At 38.8% G+C, this 15,619-nt stretch overlaps 1 protein-coding gene across 10 annotated transcripts in view; it reads right to left on the bottom strand.

The window, feature by feature from the left end:
• The window catches only part of ralgapa2 (Ral GTPase activating protein catalytic subunit alpha 2), a 616,204-nt gene that overhangs the window by 254,107 nt on the left and 346,478 nt on the right, over positions 1-15,619 (bottom strand). For all 10 annotated transcript variants that reach the window (XM_068044400.1, XM_068044396.1, XM_068044394.1 and 7 more), the window contains 5 exons: positions 14,485-14,543; positions 13,410-13,518; positions 8,333-8,443; positions 8,128-8,196; positions 7,892-8,029 (listed from right to left, as the gene is read on the bottom strand). In XM_068044400.1, coding sequence (XP_067900501.1) covers positions 7,892-8,029; positions 8,128-8,196; positions 8,333-8,443; positions 13,410-13,518; positions 14,485-14,543 — 486 coding nt within the window. The remainder of the gene's footprint in view (positions 1-7,891; positions 8,030-8,127; positions 8,197-8,332; positions 8,444-13,409; positions 13,519-14,484; positions 14,544-15,619) is intronic.

Genomic DNA, 15,619 nt, shown 5'->3' with positions numbered 1-15,619 from the left:
CAACAAGGTGCAACTTTTTCAAGCATTTTTATAGTGAGAATAAAGTGTAAAAAGGGCAAGTTCTCATCAGTTCAGTGATTTCTAATTGATTAGTCTGTGGGGACTTCAAAAACGCATCCTGTGGAGAAGCATAGAATCAGTGACAGCAACTTCCGGATTTCTATGCTTAACTACGCATTTACAGACTCCAGATGTTGCTGTCGGTTTCAGAGGAGTAACGATGGTGAGCACTGACAGCTTTGCTGTCATTACTACTGCAAAGCCCACACCAATGTTTTCTGTATGAAATAAAAGTGTAAGTAGCTGTACTATGTCCTACATGTTGCTAACTAGGAGTAAAATGAGAAAGTATTAGTTTTTACTCAGATATTAAAAAGTTAGATAAATATCATTTGATTTACAAACAAAATGGCACCACCTGACAATTCATAACACTTCAGACTAATAATAGCTCTTACTTATATTACAAAAATAATTTTTGTAGCAAAAGTATAAAGCACGACATATGTGCGAGGTTATAGACATTGGCTCAAAGTTCATCATTTTAAAGTCATTAATAATAAGCCAAAAATACAATTTAAGTTAATCCAATTTAACAGCAAAGAATATGCAAGCTTGTATACCTTATCACACGTAAAACATATTAATGCAAATAATGAAACTGAGAAAGTGAATATACAAGTTCACTATGAGAACTGTGCAGTGCGTCTGAGGTAGTCTTCGGTGTCATAGAATTATAGAACGATACGGCACAGAAGGCGGCCATTTGTCCCATTGTGCCCATGCTGACTCTTTGAAAAACAGCCATCCAATTAGTTCCACTCCCCTACTATTATCCCCATGGCCTTGTAAATTTACTTTTTCAGGTATTCAATTTCCTTTTGTAAATTACTATTGAATCTGCTTCCACCATCCTTTCAGGCAGTGCTTTACAGATCATAACAACTTGTGTGTTTTTTGTGACTTTATTCGATGTTTTCACAGTAGGAAGCACTGCTTTAACCAGAATCATGCTGTTTCTCAGTATGTTAATGCACATTTTTTTTGTTTCCCTGCCTGAAAACTAGTTATCTGCATGTGAAAGAACCAGACACAACAACAAAAATAATCCTTTAAGTTGCACAATTTCAAATAAAACAATATAACTGGGGAAAATATGCTTGACTAGAAAATGTCCATAATGCTTCCTATGATCAACTGATGAATAAAAGTTTATTTCGTGTACAATATGGTAATACAGTTGGGAGAGAAATTTGTCCCACAGAGCCATTTAGTGGCCAAAGTTTTTGCCTACATTGTGGCAGCTGAGAAACAAATCTGAATGAGAAATATTACCATAGCCATTTACAAAGATAAATGTTGACAACAGAATGAACAAATATCATGGTGGAAAGTAAATATTTTCAAATATATTGATAATTCGAAGCACCTACATTCATGAGACTTGCTTACTAAGGGCCAAAACAATTTAAACGGTTCCTCACTCAGTTGAGATACACCTAATGGAGTAACTTATGCATACCATTAAAATGCTCTTTGTGACTTATGTCATCTTGCAGGCTCAGATCAATGAAATATTACCACTAATTGTGGGTTCTGCTCTCACTGATAATAGTACACACCAGTATGCCATCACATTTTTTTTTAAAAAGCTTTATAAATGGAACTGTAAATTTTGCATTTTCAAATGTGAACACAATTTTATCGCTTGAAAGGGTACGTAAAGATAAACTTAAAGAAAAGAAAATGAAGAACTCTTTTAGCACAGCTCCTTCCATATCAACTAGTGAGTAATGGGATAGTGAAGTTAAGTGGCATTGTATATTTGCAGCACAAGAACAATATTAAAAATACCATTGCCAGCAGGAGTATTATTCTGTTTCATTTTTGTTTTAATAGAAATTATTTTAACTGTCTTGAGTTTTGGTGGTGAAATTTCTAAGCTTGTAATTCTACTACTGATAGAAATTAAAAATGCTCTTTTAAATACCATGAATTTTTTTTGGCACTTGCGTAGTATACTTGTTCAGCACCAGTACACATTCAATATGATTTTCCTTGTTGTTTGTGCTCTATTTGAACTGACCATTGGTAGGGAATAAGGAACATTTCACACCATTTGGTGAAAATTTGTGTAGCAGGGCTGGTTATGCAGTCTTGTGTTGGTGGAACCATACTGTACGTATTGTGTGCACTAAGTAGGTGAGCTGATCTCATCAGTGTCGCTAAGCTCCACTAATTTAACATAAGAACTAGGAGCAGGAGTAGGCAATTCAGCCCCTTGAGCCTGCTCCACCATTCAATACAATGATGGCTGATCTCATCTTGGCCTCAACTCCACTTTCCTGCTCATTCTCCATAACCCTTCAACCCTTTACTAATAAAAATCTGTCTATCTCCTCCTTAAATGTACTCAATATCCCGGCATCCACTGCACTCTGGGATAATGAATTCCACAGACTCATGACCCTTTGAGAGAAGTAATTTCTCCTCATCTCTGTTTTAAATCTGCTACGCCTTATCCTAAAACTATGACCTCTTGTTTTAGATTTCTCCACCAGAGGAGACATCCTCTCTACGTCTACTTCGTCACTCCCCTTAATCATCTTATATACCTCAATTAGACCTCCTCTCATTCTTCTAAACTCTAGAGAGTAAAGGCCTAATCTGCTCAATCTGTCTTCATAAAACAAACCCCTCATCTCTGGAATCAATCTAGTGAACCTCCTCTGAACTGCCTCCAATGCAACTACATCCCTCAAGTAAGGGGACCAAAACTGTACGCAATACTCCAGGTGTGGTCTCACTAATGCCTTGTCCAGTTGCAGCAACACTTCCCTACTTTTATACTCTATTCCTTTAGCAATAAATGCCAAAATTCCATTTGCCTTCCTCATTACCTGATGCACCTGCATACTAGTTTTCTGCGATTCATGCACAAGGACACCCAGATTCCTCTGCACCAAAGCACTCTGAAGTTTCTCTCCATTCAGATAATAATTTACTAACCTATCCATATCCATCTGCAAATTTCTTATTTCTTTATTGCAACTTACTATCCCCCCTTTTAGTGTCATCTGCAAATTAGGCTATAGTACCTTCTATCCCAGCATCCAAGTCATTAATACAGATTGTAAATAGTTGGGACCCCACTAGTTACATCTTGCCAACCAGAAAAGGACCCATTTATTCTGACTCTCTGTTTTCTGTTGGTTAGCCAATCCTCTATCCAAGCTAATAAATTGCCCCTAACCGCATGTGATCTTACCTTGTGTATTAACCTTATGTGCAGCACCTTATCGAATGCCTTCTGAAAGTCCAGATATACTACATCTACAGGATCCCCATTATCCGCTTTGCTTGTTACATCTTCGAAGAACTCTAGCAAATTAGTCACACACGATCTACCCTTCATAAAACCATGCTGACTCTGATGGATTGCATTTTTACTTTCTAAATGTCCTGTTATTACATCCTTAATAATGGATTCTAACAATTTCCCGACAGATGTTAAATTAGCTAGTTTATAGTTTCCTACTTTCTGCCTCCCTCCGCTTTTGAATAAGGGCGTTATATTAGCATTTTTCCAATCCACTGGAACCTTTCCCGCATCCAGGGAATTTTGGAATATTATAACCAATTGATCCACTATCTCCGCTGCCACTTCCTTTAAGACCCTAGGATGTAGGCCAGCAGGCCCTGGGGACTTGTCTGCCTTCAATCCCAATAGTTTGCTCAGTACTTTTTCCCTAGTGATGATGATTGTTCTAAGTTCCTCCCTTCTTATAATGTCTGCATTACTTGATTATGCCCACTACACACATTGGCCCTTAATGGACTGCTGAGAGGACTTTAATGGGAAGTGGCCACATCAATGGGCAAAAATTCTTGATTAGAAAGGTTTAAAAATTTGCCAGCCTTTTCAAAGACTGGAGGGGAAGAAAGAAGTGATAAACTAAAAGCAAGGGAAGGCAAACCCAACGAGGAGGCACAAAAGAGTAGGTAGACAAGTAGCAAATCGCACCAGATGCCATATTGGCACTAGTGTACAGTGAATGTCTGCTGAAGTATGCAGAGCAGGCAGATCATGTCAATCAGTGTGGAACGCTGATTTGACGCCAGCAGTGCCATTTTGGAGCTCATCGCTGCAGCCAACGCCTTCTCTTAACCCTGTACCATGTACAGCTGATCATGCATTCAGCAGCTACTTTAAGTTAATTGCTGGTTGATTTCTTCAGGCATTTGCTTCAAGTCCTCAAGTGTTTGGTGCTTTCGATAGTGGTTTCAAGTTGCAAAAGTCTACTGGGAGAGGCGTGGTAGGTGCTGAAGGAATTTATGGTGACTTCAAGGTTTCTGCAGAAATCAGTTGCACCCAGACATGACTGCACTAATGGAACTCCCCATTTAGTACAGCATAACTTGAAGAATGAACAGGAGCCATGCAGAGCACAAGAAGCTGCTGGAAGTTGCAAGGGGGGTGGGCGGGTGGGTGGGGACAGGACAGGAGGAAGAGGGGGAGAAGGTCTCTCAACAGGAATCCATATCCACTCAGGGTGTTGAGTGACCAATTCTCCTATCTGAAACCCGGTGAGATATCTGCACTTCAGGAAGGATGTCCTCACTGAAATTTGCCACCTGTTCCAGCCGCAATTACAACCTCTGAGCAGGGCAAGGACTGCATTGCCAGTGGTTGTGAAGGTGACTGTGGTGATGAATTTTTATGTGCCTGACTCACCCAGGCTTGAGGAGGAGATATTTGTAACATCTCGCGTTTTGCCCTCCATTGTTGCAGAAGCAGGGGGGCACAGAGTCTCTCTATTCAAAGAGTGCTAACTACATTTCAGTCTGTCCTGCCAGAGACAAGCAGGCGGAGCAAGCACGTGGCTTAGTTAGAATTGCAGGCTTCCGCCTGGTGCAGGGTGCCACTGGCTACACAAACACACATCGCTTGCAGGCGCTGCGTTCCAACTCTGCCCTATACCAGAATCGAGAAGGATTCGACTCCCTCACCATCCAGCTGATGTACGATCACAGGCAGCAAATCATGTAGGTCACTGTCCGGCATCTTGACAGCAGTCATGGGGGCGCGGGAGAGAGAAGATGGAAGATGGCCAAATATTTACTGTAATTGTTGTTGGGGGTGGGTGGGAAAGGAGAGTTATAAATTTAGTTATTTAATTTTGGTGGTGGGGGGGGGGGAGGTGGTTACTTCTTTAAAAATGTAAAGGCAGGTGATGCCATTGCCAGCGACAGACAGCCCGCCCCCTCCATGTGATTTGGGGGTGGGGTGGTGGGCGGGCCACCCTGGCCATTTAAATGAGCCGCTGCACGAGAGATTGCGGCGGCTCTTTGGCATGCATTTTTTGAGCTCTCTTAAATTCCAGCCCCTTTTTTTTTGAGAGTCCTTTACTGGAAAAGGAAACTGAAAGCTTTGGGGTTCAGGGGAAGACAGAACTGGTTCGGACCAGTTAAAACAGTCATACGATCAGAAGTGTGACCAGAGACATGTGACTGGGGGTCAGGTTTAAGTTTACCAGATTACAGACCACAATGTGTTGAAGCAAGCTGTGGTTGTTTTAAACAAGACAAGGTGCTGTGATTGGGACCTGTTTTTCTGGGAGCTGGCCCTTAGCAAAAACAAGTTGCTACTACTGTTTTTAGTGACTTAAAGAGTTACTTAAGGTGACACCGGTGGAGCTACGCTATCAAGACTATCAAACAGGGCCGAGGATATTCAAGAGGTGACCAGACCAAAACGTTGATGAAAGACTACAAAGCTCACCATCAACAAGAAGGCGTTCCATCTGTGTCTGCATCTTGGAAGACAGGCTCTGGAGATCTAGCTGATAAGTTCAGAGATCTGAAGAACTTTGTGGCCACAACTGGTGCTATTTTTGCTGAGAAGACTGCCCAGAAGAGTTGTAGGATCTTAGTTGCATCTGATAATTAACGTTTAATCTTTAAGCTATATATATCTATCACGACTGTGATTTAACTGTTAGTTCATGTTCAATTAATGTTGGTTTGGGTTTGAGTATGAAATTAAAATTTCTAAAAGTGAAATCTTGTTCTTTTGGTTTTTTTTTCTAAATTGGGGTCAGTTGGTGGATTGGATTCTTTTGGTTTGTGATCTCCACAGGGACCATAACAGAAGGGAGAAAACAACCTCAGTAGTCCCTTTCTGTCTGGGCTGTGAAGAACTCATCCTAGTAATCTGTTGCAGGACAGATTGCTGGACTGCTGTGACACCTTCAACCCCTTAATACACTGTAATCTACAGCAATGATAATATTAACTTGCATGACAGCAGTCTCAGCTTCTACCAAGGGCATCACGATCCCTGTGCCTGTTTTCAGGGGCTATCCAATTTATCCCCCCCACATATCGAACTGCAGTAGTAATTACTAGTGTTGAGGTATCCTTTCTAATTTGCTGTTCCACACGTCAATATTTTCATCTTAAGATATGCACTTTTGATACCTACCAATGAGAAAAAAAACAGGCCCCATATGACAGCAGCAGTTTTGTGCAATAATTCATTACGCTACCTGGTGAGCACACATATGGGTTCACAAGACAAAGCCAACATTTAAAAAAGGTCACACACAAGGGTTTAATCTATCCAATTAGTTTACATTTTGTATGGATATATAACTGTTCATTTCATGCTAGAAATTATAATGGTAGTAAAAGTAACACAATTAAGCAGTTTTGAGAACAGGAGGCTGTAAATATTGCTTACACTGAAAATGTCACACAGCCAAATGCAAGGCATCCAATGCAGTACAAATGCTGCGCATCAGATGCAAGACATTCTGATGGGATGCAAAACTTTTACTTCCCACATTTCTTATCCCTATGCACTCTGAGCAGCAACGTTAATTATGTGGAGTTCCAAATCAAGGGGCGCTTCTCTGTACCTCTCGAGCTTGTCCATTGTTAACCAAAATTGTCTATGCTCACTTCAGCTTTAAAACAGATATTCCCTATCTGGACTACATTATAACCAAAAATCTAAAAGGCATGAAAAAAACTAATGCCATTAGGTTCTTGAATATGGTAATTAAAAAATATATTATGTTGCATTACTAGTTTAACAGTCACAAGACAAACTATCATAAGAGTTGCAAGCATCCCTATTTCAACGATAAAGCTTAGTACAAGAAAATAATGAATCATATCAGGCTTTATAACAAAAACTATAGGCCATACCTGCAGTAAGATATTACGATTCTACTATGTCGATCATGCATATTGTGATGAGCTTGGCTTCCATTTAAGATCTCAATCATGCTGTGCTATTGGTCTGGAATTAGTAACTACAGAAACATTTTGTAACTGGCAACATCCAAATTTTACTCCTGAATGGGAATGCGTAATTGCATGTGCTGAGCTCTGCACCCCAGATAATAAATCTTCAATGTACGACACACCTCTGTTTCAAATATTAAAAAAGGACCATGCTGAAGTTTATGAAATGCCACGAGTGAGCCAACATACAACCTTGAGAATTTTTTTTTAAATTTGGCCGGGCACTGCTCTGGAACACCACTGCAGACATTATCAAATCCAGTAGATTTAAAACAGTTTCCTAAGAATGTCCAACACTGCTCCTGTTCAGACAGATTGGCTGTCACTCAGAAATTACACCTACAATTCTTTACATGTTGCAAAGTACCAGCTTAATTATACCTCAAATAAACCAAGAAGGTGGTGCATGTGATCAGTCATGATTGTAATTTGTTGGGGAGGATTTATTATTACAGGATTTCATTAACAACACGCTATTTAGTCATTATTCAATAATCTCACTTTTGGTAGCGCATTTAAATGGGCCGAGAGTAGTAAAAATTCTAAACATATTACAATTAGCCAATAAATATATACATACCCTGTAGATATAGTCTAGTAAAGGTGCTTTGCGTGCCATTTGGTCTTCCATCAAAGTTGCACTAATAGGTTCCAACAGGGCATCCACAGACATTGCCATGCACCAATCCAAAAGGCATAGCAATAGAGATACTATTAACTAAAAAGGAAAAAAATACAATGCAGTGCTGTGTATTAGTTTCACTCTAAAGCGTTGCCATGCAACGGAAAAATAGTAACATTCAACCTCATGCTCACCCTTTTATCTGCATCGACAGATGAATGTTCTGCACTTGGCAGGAGGAAGGCAATAGTGGCCACAAGGATCTGAATTCAAAAAGTACAGTTCAGTTTTATTAAAGCACACACAATATATGCATGTTTAACTCATATTTTCATCAATTTCAGTGATATAACAAGATAGCATGATTTCCGTAAACAACCTTGAAAGGAAGTGATTTACCTCAGCAATTTTCTTGGGGAGCTGGGATTCATACTTCTTAAGCCTTTCCATATGTGTAACCAACAGCTTAAGCATGTCACAAGCCACTTCAGCAACCACTTTGTTGGAAAACTGGAGACAAACCGCAAGCCAGTGAAAATATATACCATAACTTTATAGTATTCAAGTAATCTAACGATCACCACAATCTAACCTTAAAATATCCACTGAGAAAAATAAATTTAGGGTTCATCAGCAATTAAAGAATATTAAAAATGTAATACTAGTTGCACAATGGAATAATAAAAGCATATAAAAGGAATACTTTACATGTATGCCAACTGAAAGCACAATAGCAACCTTATCAGACCTATATTCATAACTTCATATAACCTTGCTCAAGAAGTAACAAACATACATAAACTAAATGAATAATCTTAGAAAGAAATTGGCTTTACAAATAATCACTTTAATATTTGTCATCACTGATGCTCAGGTGACCAGAGATGGCCATTATGTATATAATACTCAAGCATCAAGGGCTACTACACTTCTGTGTCTATCTTCAAGTATTGATTCCTACATACTGTCAGCTTCTCAGAACATCCTCGTGTAACGCAAAAAGAGTGCGCTTCACAAAGAAAGAATTCTCCCTCTGCATGTCAGTAGGTTAAGTAATGACCCCGTATATGAAGAGGATCCAATTTTCAACTGTAATGATTCGAGTTCTGCTGGCTTGCAAATGGCTGTTTTCTGTCCAAATAGTCATGAGCTCAAGGAGGCCAATTAGAAGTTTCACCTTCATAACGATGACATTCAGCACTGCCATTATACAACTATAGCACATATAGTGAAGCTTAATGGTTATAATGCAAATATTGGCTGTTAGGTAACACAAAGAATTAAAAACACATCAAAACAAAAGTTTTCTTATGAACTCGGCTTTTGTATTTTACAAGTGCATTAAAAAACAAAGTTATATAATCAGTTATGTCCTTTCTTGATGTAATACACTCTAGGAGAGTTGAAGATCACAAATACTAAGAATATTAATCTCCTTTAACACTGTTCAGGAGCCTCAAGAAATAGCTACTCATTGATCTTAATTATGGCTAAAGGAATAGGGCAGGAAAGTGGAGTTGAGGTAGAAAATCAGCCATGATCTTAATGAGTGGCAGAGCAGGCTTGAGAGACTATATGCCCTACTCCTATTTCTTATATTCCTAAAGCATTAAAAAAAATTGTTCATTGTATTAAATCATTACAAGCTCAAACAAAAACTTCTATTGTAGCCTGTCACTGTTGCTGAAATGTCAAATAAGGTATACATTGTAACATGGGCAACCAGCACGGTTTCCTATTGCGTTTACCACATACAAATGCATTTACACACAAAGAGCTCTTTAAACCACAAAAATATTAAAATAAACTCTTTACCGTTCTAATATTAATTAGCTTGAACTAAATATGGCTTGAGAGATTTTCTCTACTCCAAAGGAACATAAAACTGTATACTAACATGTATATGAAAATGATTTGCATTTGAAATGATAAAAAAAATTCTAATTTCATTGTAGAAATGCAGATTCAGCTTTAAGTTGTTTAAAAGCTTTGTCCCTGCTAATTAGAAAAAAATGCCTACAGTTTAGCAATATCAAGTGCTCTATCATGAGTGTCAATATTTATTAACAGGCACATCTGAAGATGCTGCATCCTTCAAGCAACTAGTGTACCTGAATTATCTTATTTTCTCTAAGCTGGTCACTCCTTTTAAATGCTAAGGAACAACAAAAACAAAAATGAACATTTTCATCCATCGTTTTACAACTGTGTAACTAATGTTTTTTTAAAAAAAAATACTACTGGAGATCCTGCAGTATTTGCCATGGCACAAAATGTAGAGAAAAAAATTGATGACTCAATGAAAGTTGACTTTGTGGTACAAGTTTAACGTATTTTTCTCACACGTCTCTAGAGTTTCTTCCCATCTTGTTTATTATCTAGTGCTTTTCTTTACAACTTACTTTTATATAATACAGAAAAACAACCCAAAGTGCTTCATAAAGGCACAATCAGGCAAAGAACATAATATTTGAAGGAGTGATCAAAGCTTGATGAAAGAAGTCAGCTTTAAGAGTGGGGGGGGGGGGGGTGGGTCTTAAAAAAAGAAGGGAGGTGGAGCTGTGAATGAGGTCCAGGAGAGATTTCCAGAGCATGTTGCCTAGACAGCTGATGGCAAAGCCACCAATGATGAAGCAAAACGAGGCGAATGCACAAGCCACAGTTAGGGCAGGGAAGTGTTTGGTTGTTGGAGGAAATTACACAAATAGGGTCAGGCAAGGCTATGAAGAGATTTAAACACAAGGATGAGAATTTTAAATTGTACGCACTGGAAGACAATGTAGATCAGCAAGGACAGGGGTAATGGGTGACTTGGATGGTGTGGGATAGGATACAGGTGACAGAGATTTGGATGAACTGAAGTTGAGAGAATGGGGAATGGAATCAGTGGCCAGAATACAGAGTTTGTAGCAGATGCAGAAGGTGATAACTGTAGTCTTCCCAATGTTTAAGTGGTGGAAATTTCCCAGTTTGACAAGCAGTCTGACAGCACAGGGACAGTGAATGATCAAGACAGTTGGTGGAGAGGTACAGCTGGATGTCATCAACATACAAACAGAAGCTTATGCCCATCTGTTTGGGTGATGACACCAAGGGACAGCATGTAGATGAGGACGAGGAGAGGCGCCAAGGATAGGTTCCTGGGAACTCCAGAGGTAATGATGCAGGGATGGGAAAAGAAGTCATTGTTGGAGATTCTAGTTACTATTTGATCGTTAGGAGTGGAATCAAGCAAAGGTGGTGCCACTGAGCTGGACAACAGAGGAGAGACATTGGAAGAGTATGGTATGAGTGACCATGTCAAAGGCTGCAGAGATACTGAGGAGGGAAAATGCACCATGGTTACAGTCATAGGATAGGCATTTGTGACATTGATTAGGGCCGTCTGAATGCTACGGCAGATCCAGAAATCTGATTCAGAGATTATAAAGAAAATGTTTTAAATTCATTCTTGGATGTAGGCATCTATTCCTTGATGCTCGAGCAGGTGGTGGTGAGCAAACTTCTTGAACTGCTGCAATCCATGTGAAGAAGTTGCTCCTACAGCGCTGTTGGGAAGGGAGATCTAGGATTTCGACCCAGTGACAATGAAGGAATGGCAATATATGTCCAAGTCGGGATGGTGCGCGACTTGGAAGGGAACTTGGAGCAGATGGTGTTCCTACGCGCCTGCAGCCCTTACCCTTCTAGGTTGGAGAAGTCATAGGTTTAGGAGCTGCTATATAAGAAGCTTTGACAAGTTACCGCAGTGCATCTTGTACATAGGACATACTGCAGCCAGTGTACGCCAGAGGTGGTAGTTGAGTTCGGGTTCAGGCTAAATGCTATGTCTTGGATGATGTTGAGCATCGAGTGTTGTTGTCGCTGCATCATCCAGGAAAGTGATATTCCATCATACTGCTGACTTATGCCTTATAGGTGATGGAAAGATTTTGAGGAGGCAGCAGCTAAGCCACTCACCACAGAATACCCAGTCTCTGACATGCACTAATAGCAAAGGTATTTGTGTGGCTGGTCCAGTTGACTTTCTGGTAGATAATGATCCTAGGATGTTGATGGTGGAGAATTTGGCAATGGTTATGCCATTGAATGTCATGGGAGGTGATTAGACTTTCCTTTGTTGTCAGTGGTCATTGCCTAGCAGTTGTGTGACACAAAATGTTATTTCCCATCCATCAGCCCAAGACTGGGTGTTGTCCAGTCCTGATGCATATGGGCATGGATTGCTTCATTATCTGAGGAATTGCAAATGGAACTGACCTGAACACTGTAATTATCAGCCAACAGCAGCACTTCTGATCTTATGACAGAGGGAAGCTCATTGAAGAAGCAGTTGAAGATTGCTGGAGCTGGGATCCCTGAGAAACTCCTGGCGCTGAGACGATTGGCCTCGAACAACCTCAACCATCTTCCTTTATGCTAGGTACGATGCCAGCTACTGGAGAGGTTGTCCCCTAATCCCCATTTACTTCAGTTTTACTAGGTTCTTTGGTGCCCCACTTGGCAGTCCCTCCCATTTCACCTCAGGAATTCAGCTCTTTTGTCCACATTTGGCAAGATGACCCACCCTAATTTAATGAGGAGTGCAGGAGAGCATGCCAGGAGCAGCACCAGACATATCTGAAGATGAGGTGCAAAACTGGTGAGGCTACAACACAGGACTAACTACATGCATACTCAACAGCGAAGCAACTGAGTACTGTGGGAAAGATTGGCAAAAATTTTAGAGAGCCGTCAACATGTTCAAGGACTTGAGAGGAAAGGGAAATTGGCGATCAGGTGGCAGCTTGCAATGAGAGGGTGGACATTAGCTTATTTTACTTGAAATTGAGATGTTTTTCCAATCTTATCCTTTAGATATATTCAACCATTCTTTAGTATTTCATTTTAATAATTCAGGTTATCTTATTTTAGATCTTAACATTTTTCTGTTGTCTGCCAAACACCAGAAAAAAGGACTTCCCTAGCTCCATACCTGCTTAATTATGCTCCCACTCAAAATAAGTGGAAATAAAAAATATACAGATGCACCTTGCAGCAAGTTTCAGTGGGGATTCAGGAGCTGGGTGCCCAAAATCCTGATCCCTTTCACCTGAATCCCATCAGAGATAAGTTCAGTGGAAAAAATATCTTTTGTATCTTTTGTTGTCTAAAATATTCATACTTTTTATTTTTGAAGCAATTTCCTAATATATGAAAATAGTTGATCAAATGTACTTACACTGCTGTAAATAACAATGACATTTGTTTCACAGGAACAGAAAAGTATTTGGAAATAGCGCAAATACTGATTTGCAATATTCATAAAGAAACCACAATTCTTCTTTTCCCCCTACCAATTTGTGTCCCTAGAATAAAATGTTATTTTAATCCAGGTTAAAAAACATCATACATGGGCAACAGAAAAGAGAGATGTAGTTTGATTTGATTTCAAGTGAACTTTTAAATGAGCAAGTCATGCCACAGAATTTATTACCTTAAGTGTCACACCTAATACATTCAGTGCATCTTGGACTTGTGCATGGTTTGTGCACTGCACCAGTTCTTCACTAATCCAGATTCCAAGACTACACATCGCTATACATCTAAATAAAATAAAGAAAATTTTATCAGATGAGATTGAATGTTTTCCCTTAAAGGTATATTGACATTTTTCTCTAGTTCTGGTCTTCTCAGGCAACTAAGAAATCTAGTGACAATTTTTCCTCTTGCACAGACCTTTACTCAAAGCCTTCTCCATATCACCATTACTGAGATTAGGAACTCAGTGGAATGAGGCAACTGAGCCTATCCCATACCAATTTGATCCTAATCAAGGCCTCGGCACTATTCCAAATGAAAGCAATGCTAACCCAATGTTGTCCAATATGTTAGGCACTAGCCACATGTGGCTAATTGAGAATCCAAATATAATTACTTTCTTTGTTTACTAATAAGAAATGTAATAGACTATCCTTGGACATATGATCTCAAAGCTCAAGTTTGCAGAGTGGATGCACGTGTATTTAAATCTCATTGTGCGATTGTTGGTAAAGTGGTATTGCGAAAAGCAGAGTGCAAGTTTTTTTAATCATTGTGAATGCTTTACTTCCTTGGTTATTGAATAGTGGTAGGTGTTTTTGTTAAGTAAACGTACAAGTGAAGTACATTCATCTGTTTTGTGAGAATATATTAAGGTGTTTTCTACCAAAATTTGTAGATGTGGTTAAAGCAACATCATAACCATCCCTGTGGCTCGACGGCAATTTCTCTTGAATAAAACTTTGCTAACTTATTTCTTGTACTGGGTTCCACTGAAGTATCTTAATTTACTGTCACAAAGATTACAATTGGTACAGTTAGAGTCATTTTGCAAATTCTGCGTGTAATAAATTTTTTTTTTTTATAAGTCATGTAGATTTCTGATCGAGATGAGTCATGAAAAGTCTGCAACAAACTTTAACAAGAACTAGTATTAGACATACCTCAGGCGAAACGAACACTCCATGATATTTCTTACTTTTATATAATATTTTAAAGCGTTCTAAATGTAAATAATTAATTGTACTTACCGTGCAGTCTCACAGGTCTCGTTCCTTGCATTTTTCATCAGAATGTTTATCAAATAATCCTAAAGTAGATCAAAAGATAGCAATATTTTAGCATAACCCTTTCAGCTTATTTTCAGTATAATGATATACAGGTCCAACAATATTATACTTAAAAACTCTATTTGAAGCTTAGTACATATTGACAATATAAAAGGACTACACAAGGCCTCTTTGTAAAAACTTAGATTAAAAAAAGGGAATCGAAATTTAAAAACATATCTTTAAAAGTAGGAACAAATGTTTCAGAAACAGAAATTTAGCATATTGAGGATCTGGTCGTTTTGCAGATATCTGCAGTTGGTATTCTTTCCAAAAGGTAAATACGTAGAGTATTGAACTAAAAAATGTCAATTTAAGGAAAAGTGCTTTGAAGGAAGTAATTGACATAAAGCAGCCAAATGTTAATAGCAACAGATGCCTGCCTGAAAGCTCATGACTGAAGGCAATTATTTGACAGATCAAATCACTTAAAACTGTAAAGTGCATTAATACCATGAACTTGATTAAAATCCCATGATGAAAATCTTATTTCTAAGGTACAAATTCCATTTCCATCAGTTATTTCCATCATTTTTTCATAAACCTTTGTAGTGTGAAGTTAATAGGAATATTCTGAGGACCAATCTAACATTTTAAATTAAAATAAAAACTTTGAGAGAATTCAGTAAATGAAGAAAATGTGGCAGTATTTTGTGCTACGAAGTGCCCAGACCACACCAACACTGATGGTTAAATAGGTTTTAAATTTAAATGTCAATAATCCAACACTTTTGTCAAGAAAACATGATGCACCAATAGAGGGATTTTTAATTAATTGGTTGGAAACTTACAATAAACTTTTAATGGGAAAAATCCTGGAGTTAACTGTAAAAAAAAACCTGGCAGCCAAGATGGCCACTGCAATTTGCATCTGAAATACCTTTTCACATTCCAAAGACCCACCCAGAGACAGAAGTCTGAGCAGCATGGACCCAGAACAATGGCTTGCTCTAAGTGATTGAATTACCAAAAATTGCTTCATTAGCATGGCATTCAAGGCAATCCTAATACCTTGACTTTGAAAGAGTAAACCCCCTCCAAGTGTAAATATTGGCAT

This window comes from Heterodontus francisci, chromosome 13 (assembly GCF_036365525.1).
Source record: "Heterodontus francisci isolate sHetFra1 chromosome 13, sHetFra1.hap1, whole genome shotgun sequence".
NCBI classification, from domain to species: Eukaryota; Metazoa; Chordata; class Chondrichthyes; order Heterodontiformes; family Heterodontidae; genus Heterodontus; species Heterodontus francisci.
The sequence above is the reverse complement of the archived record's forward strand: the minus strand, read 5'-3'. Positions and strand labels throughout refer to the sequence as shown.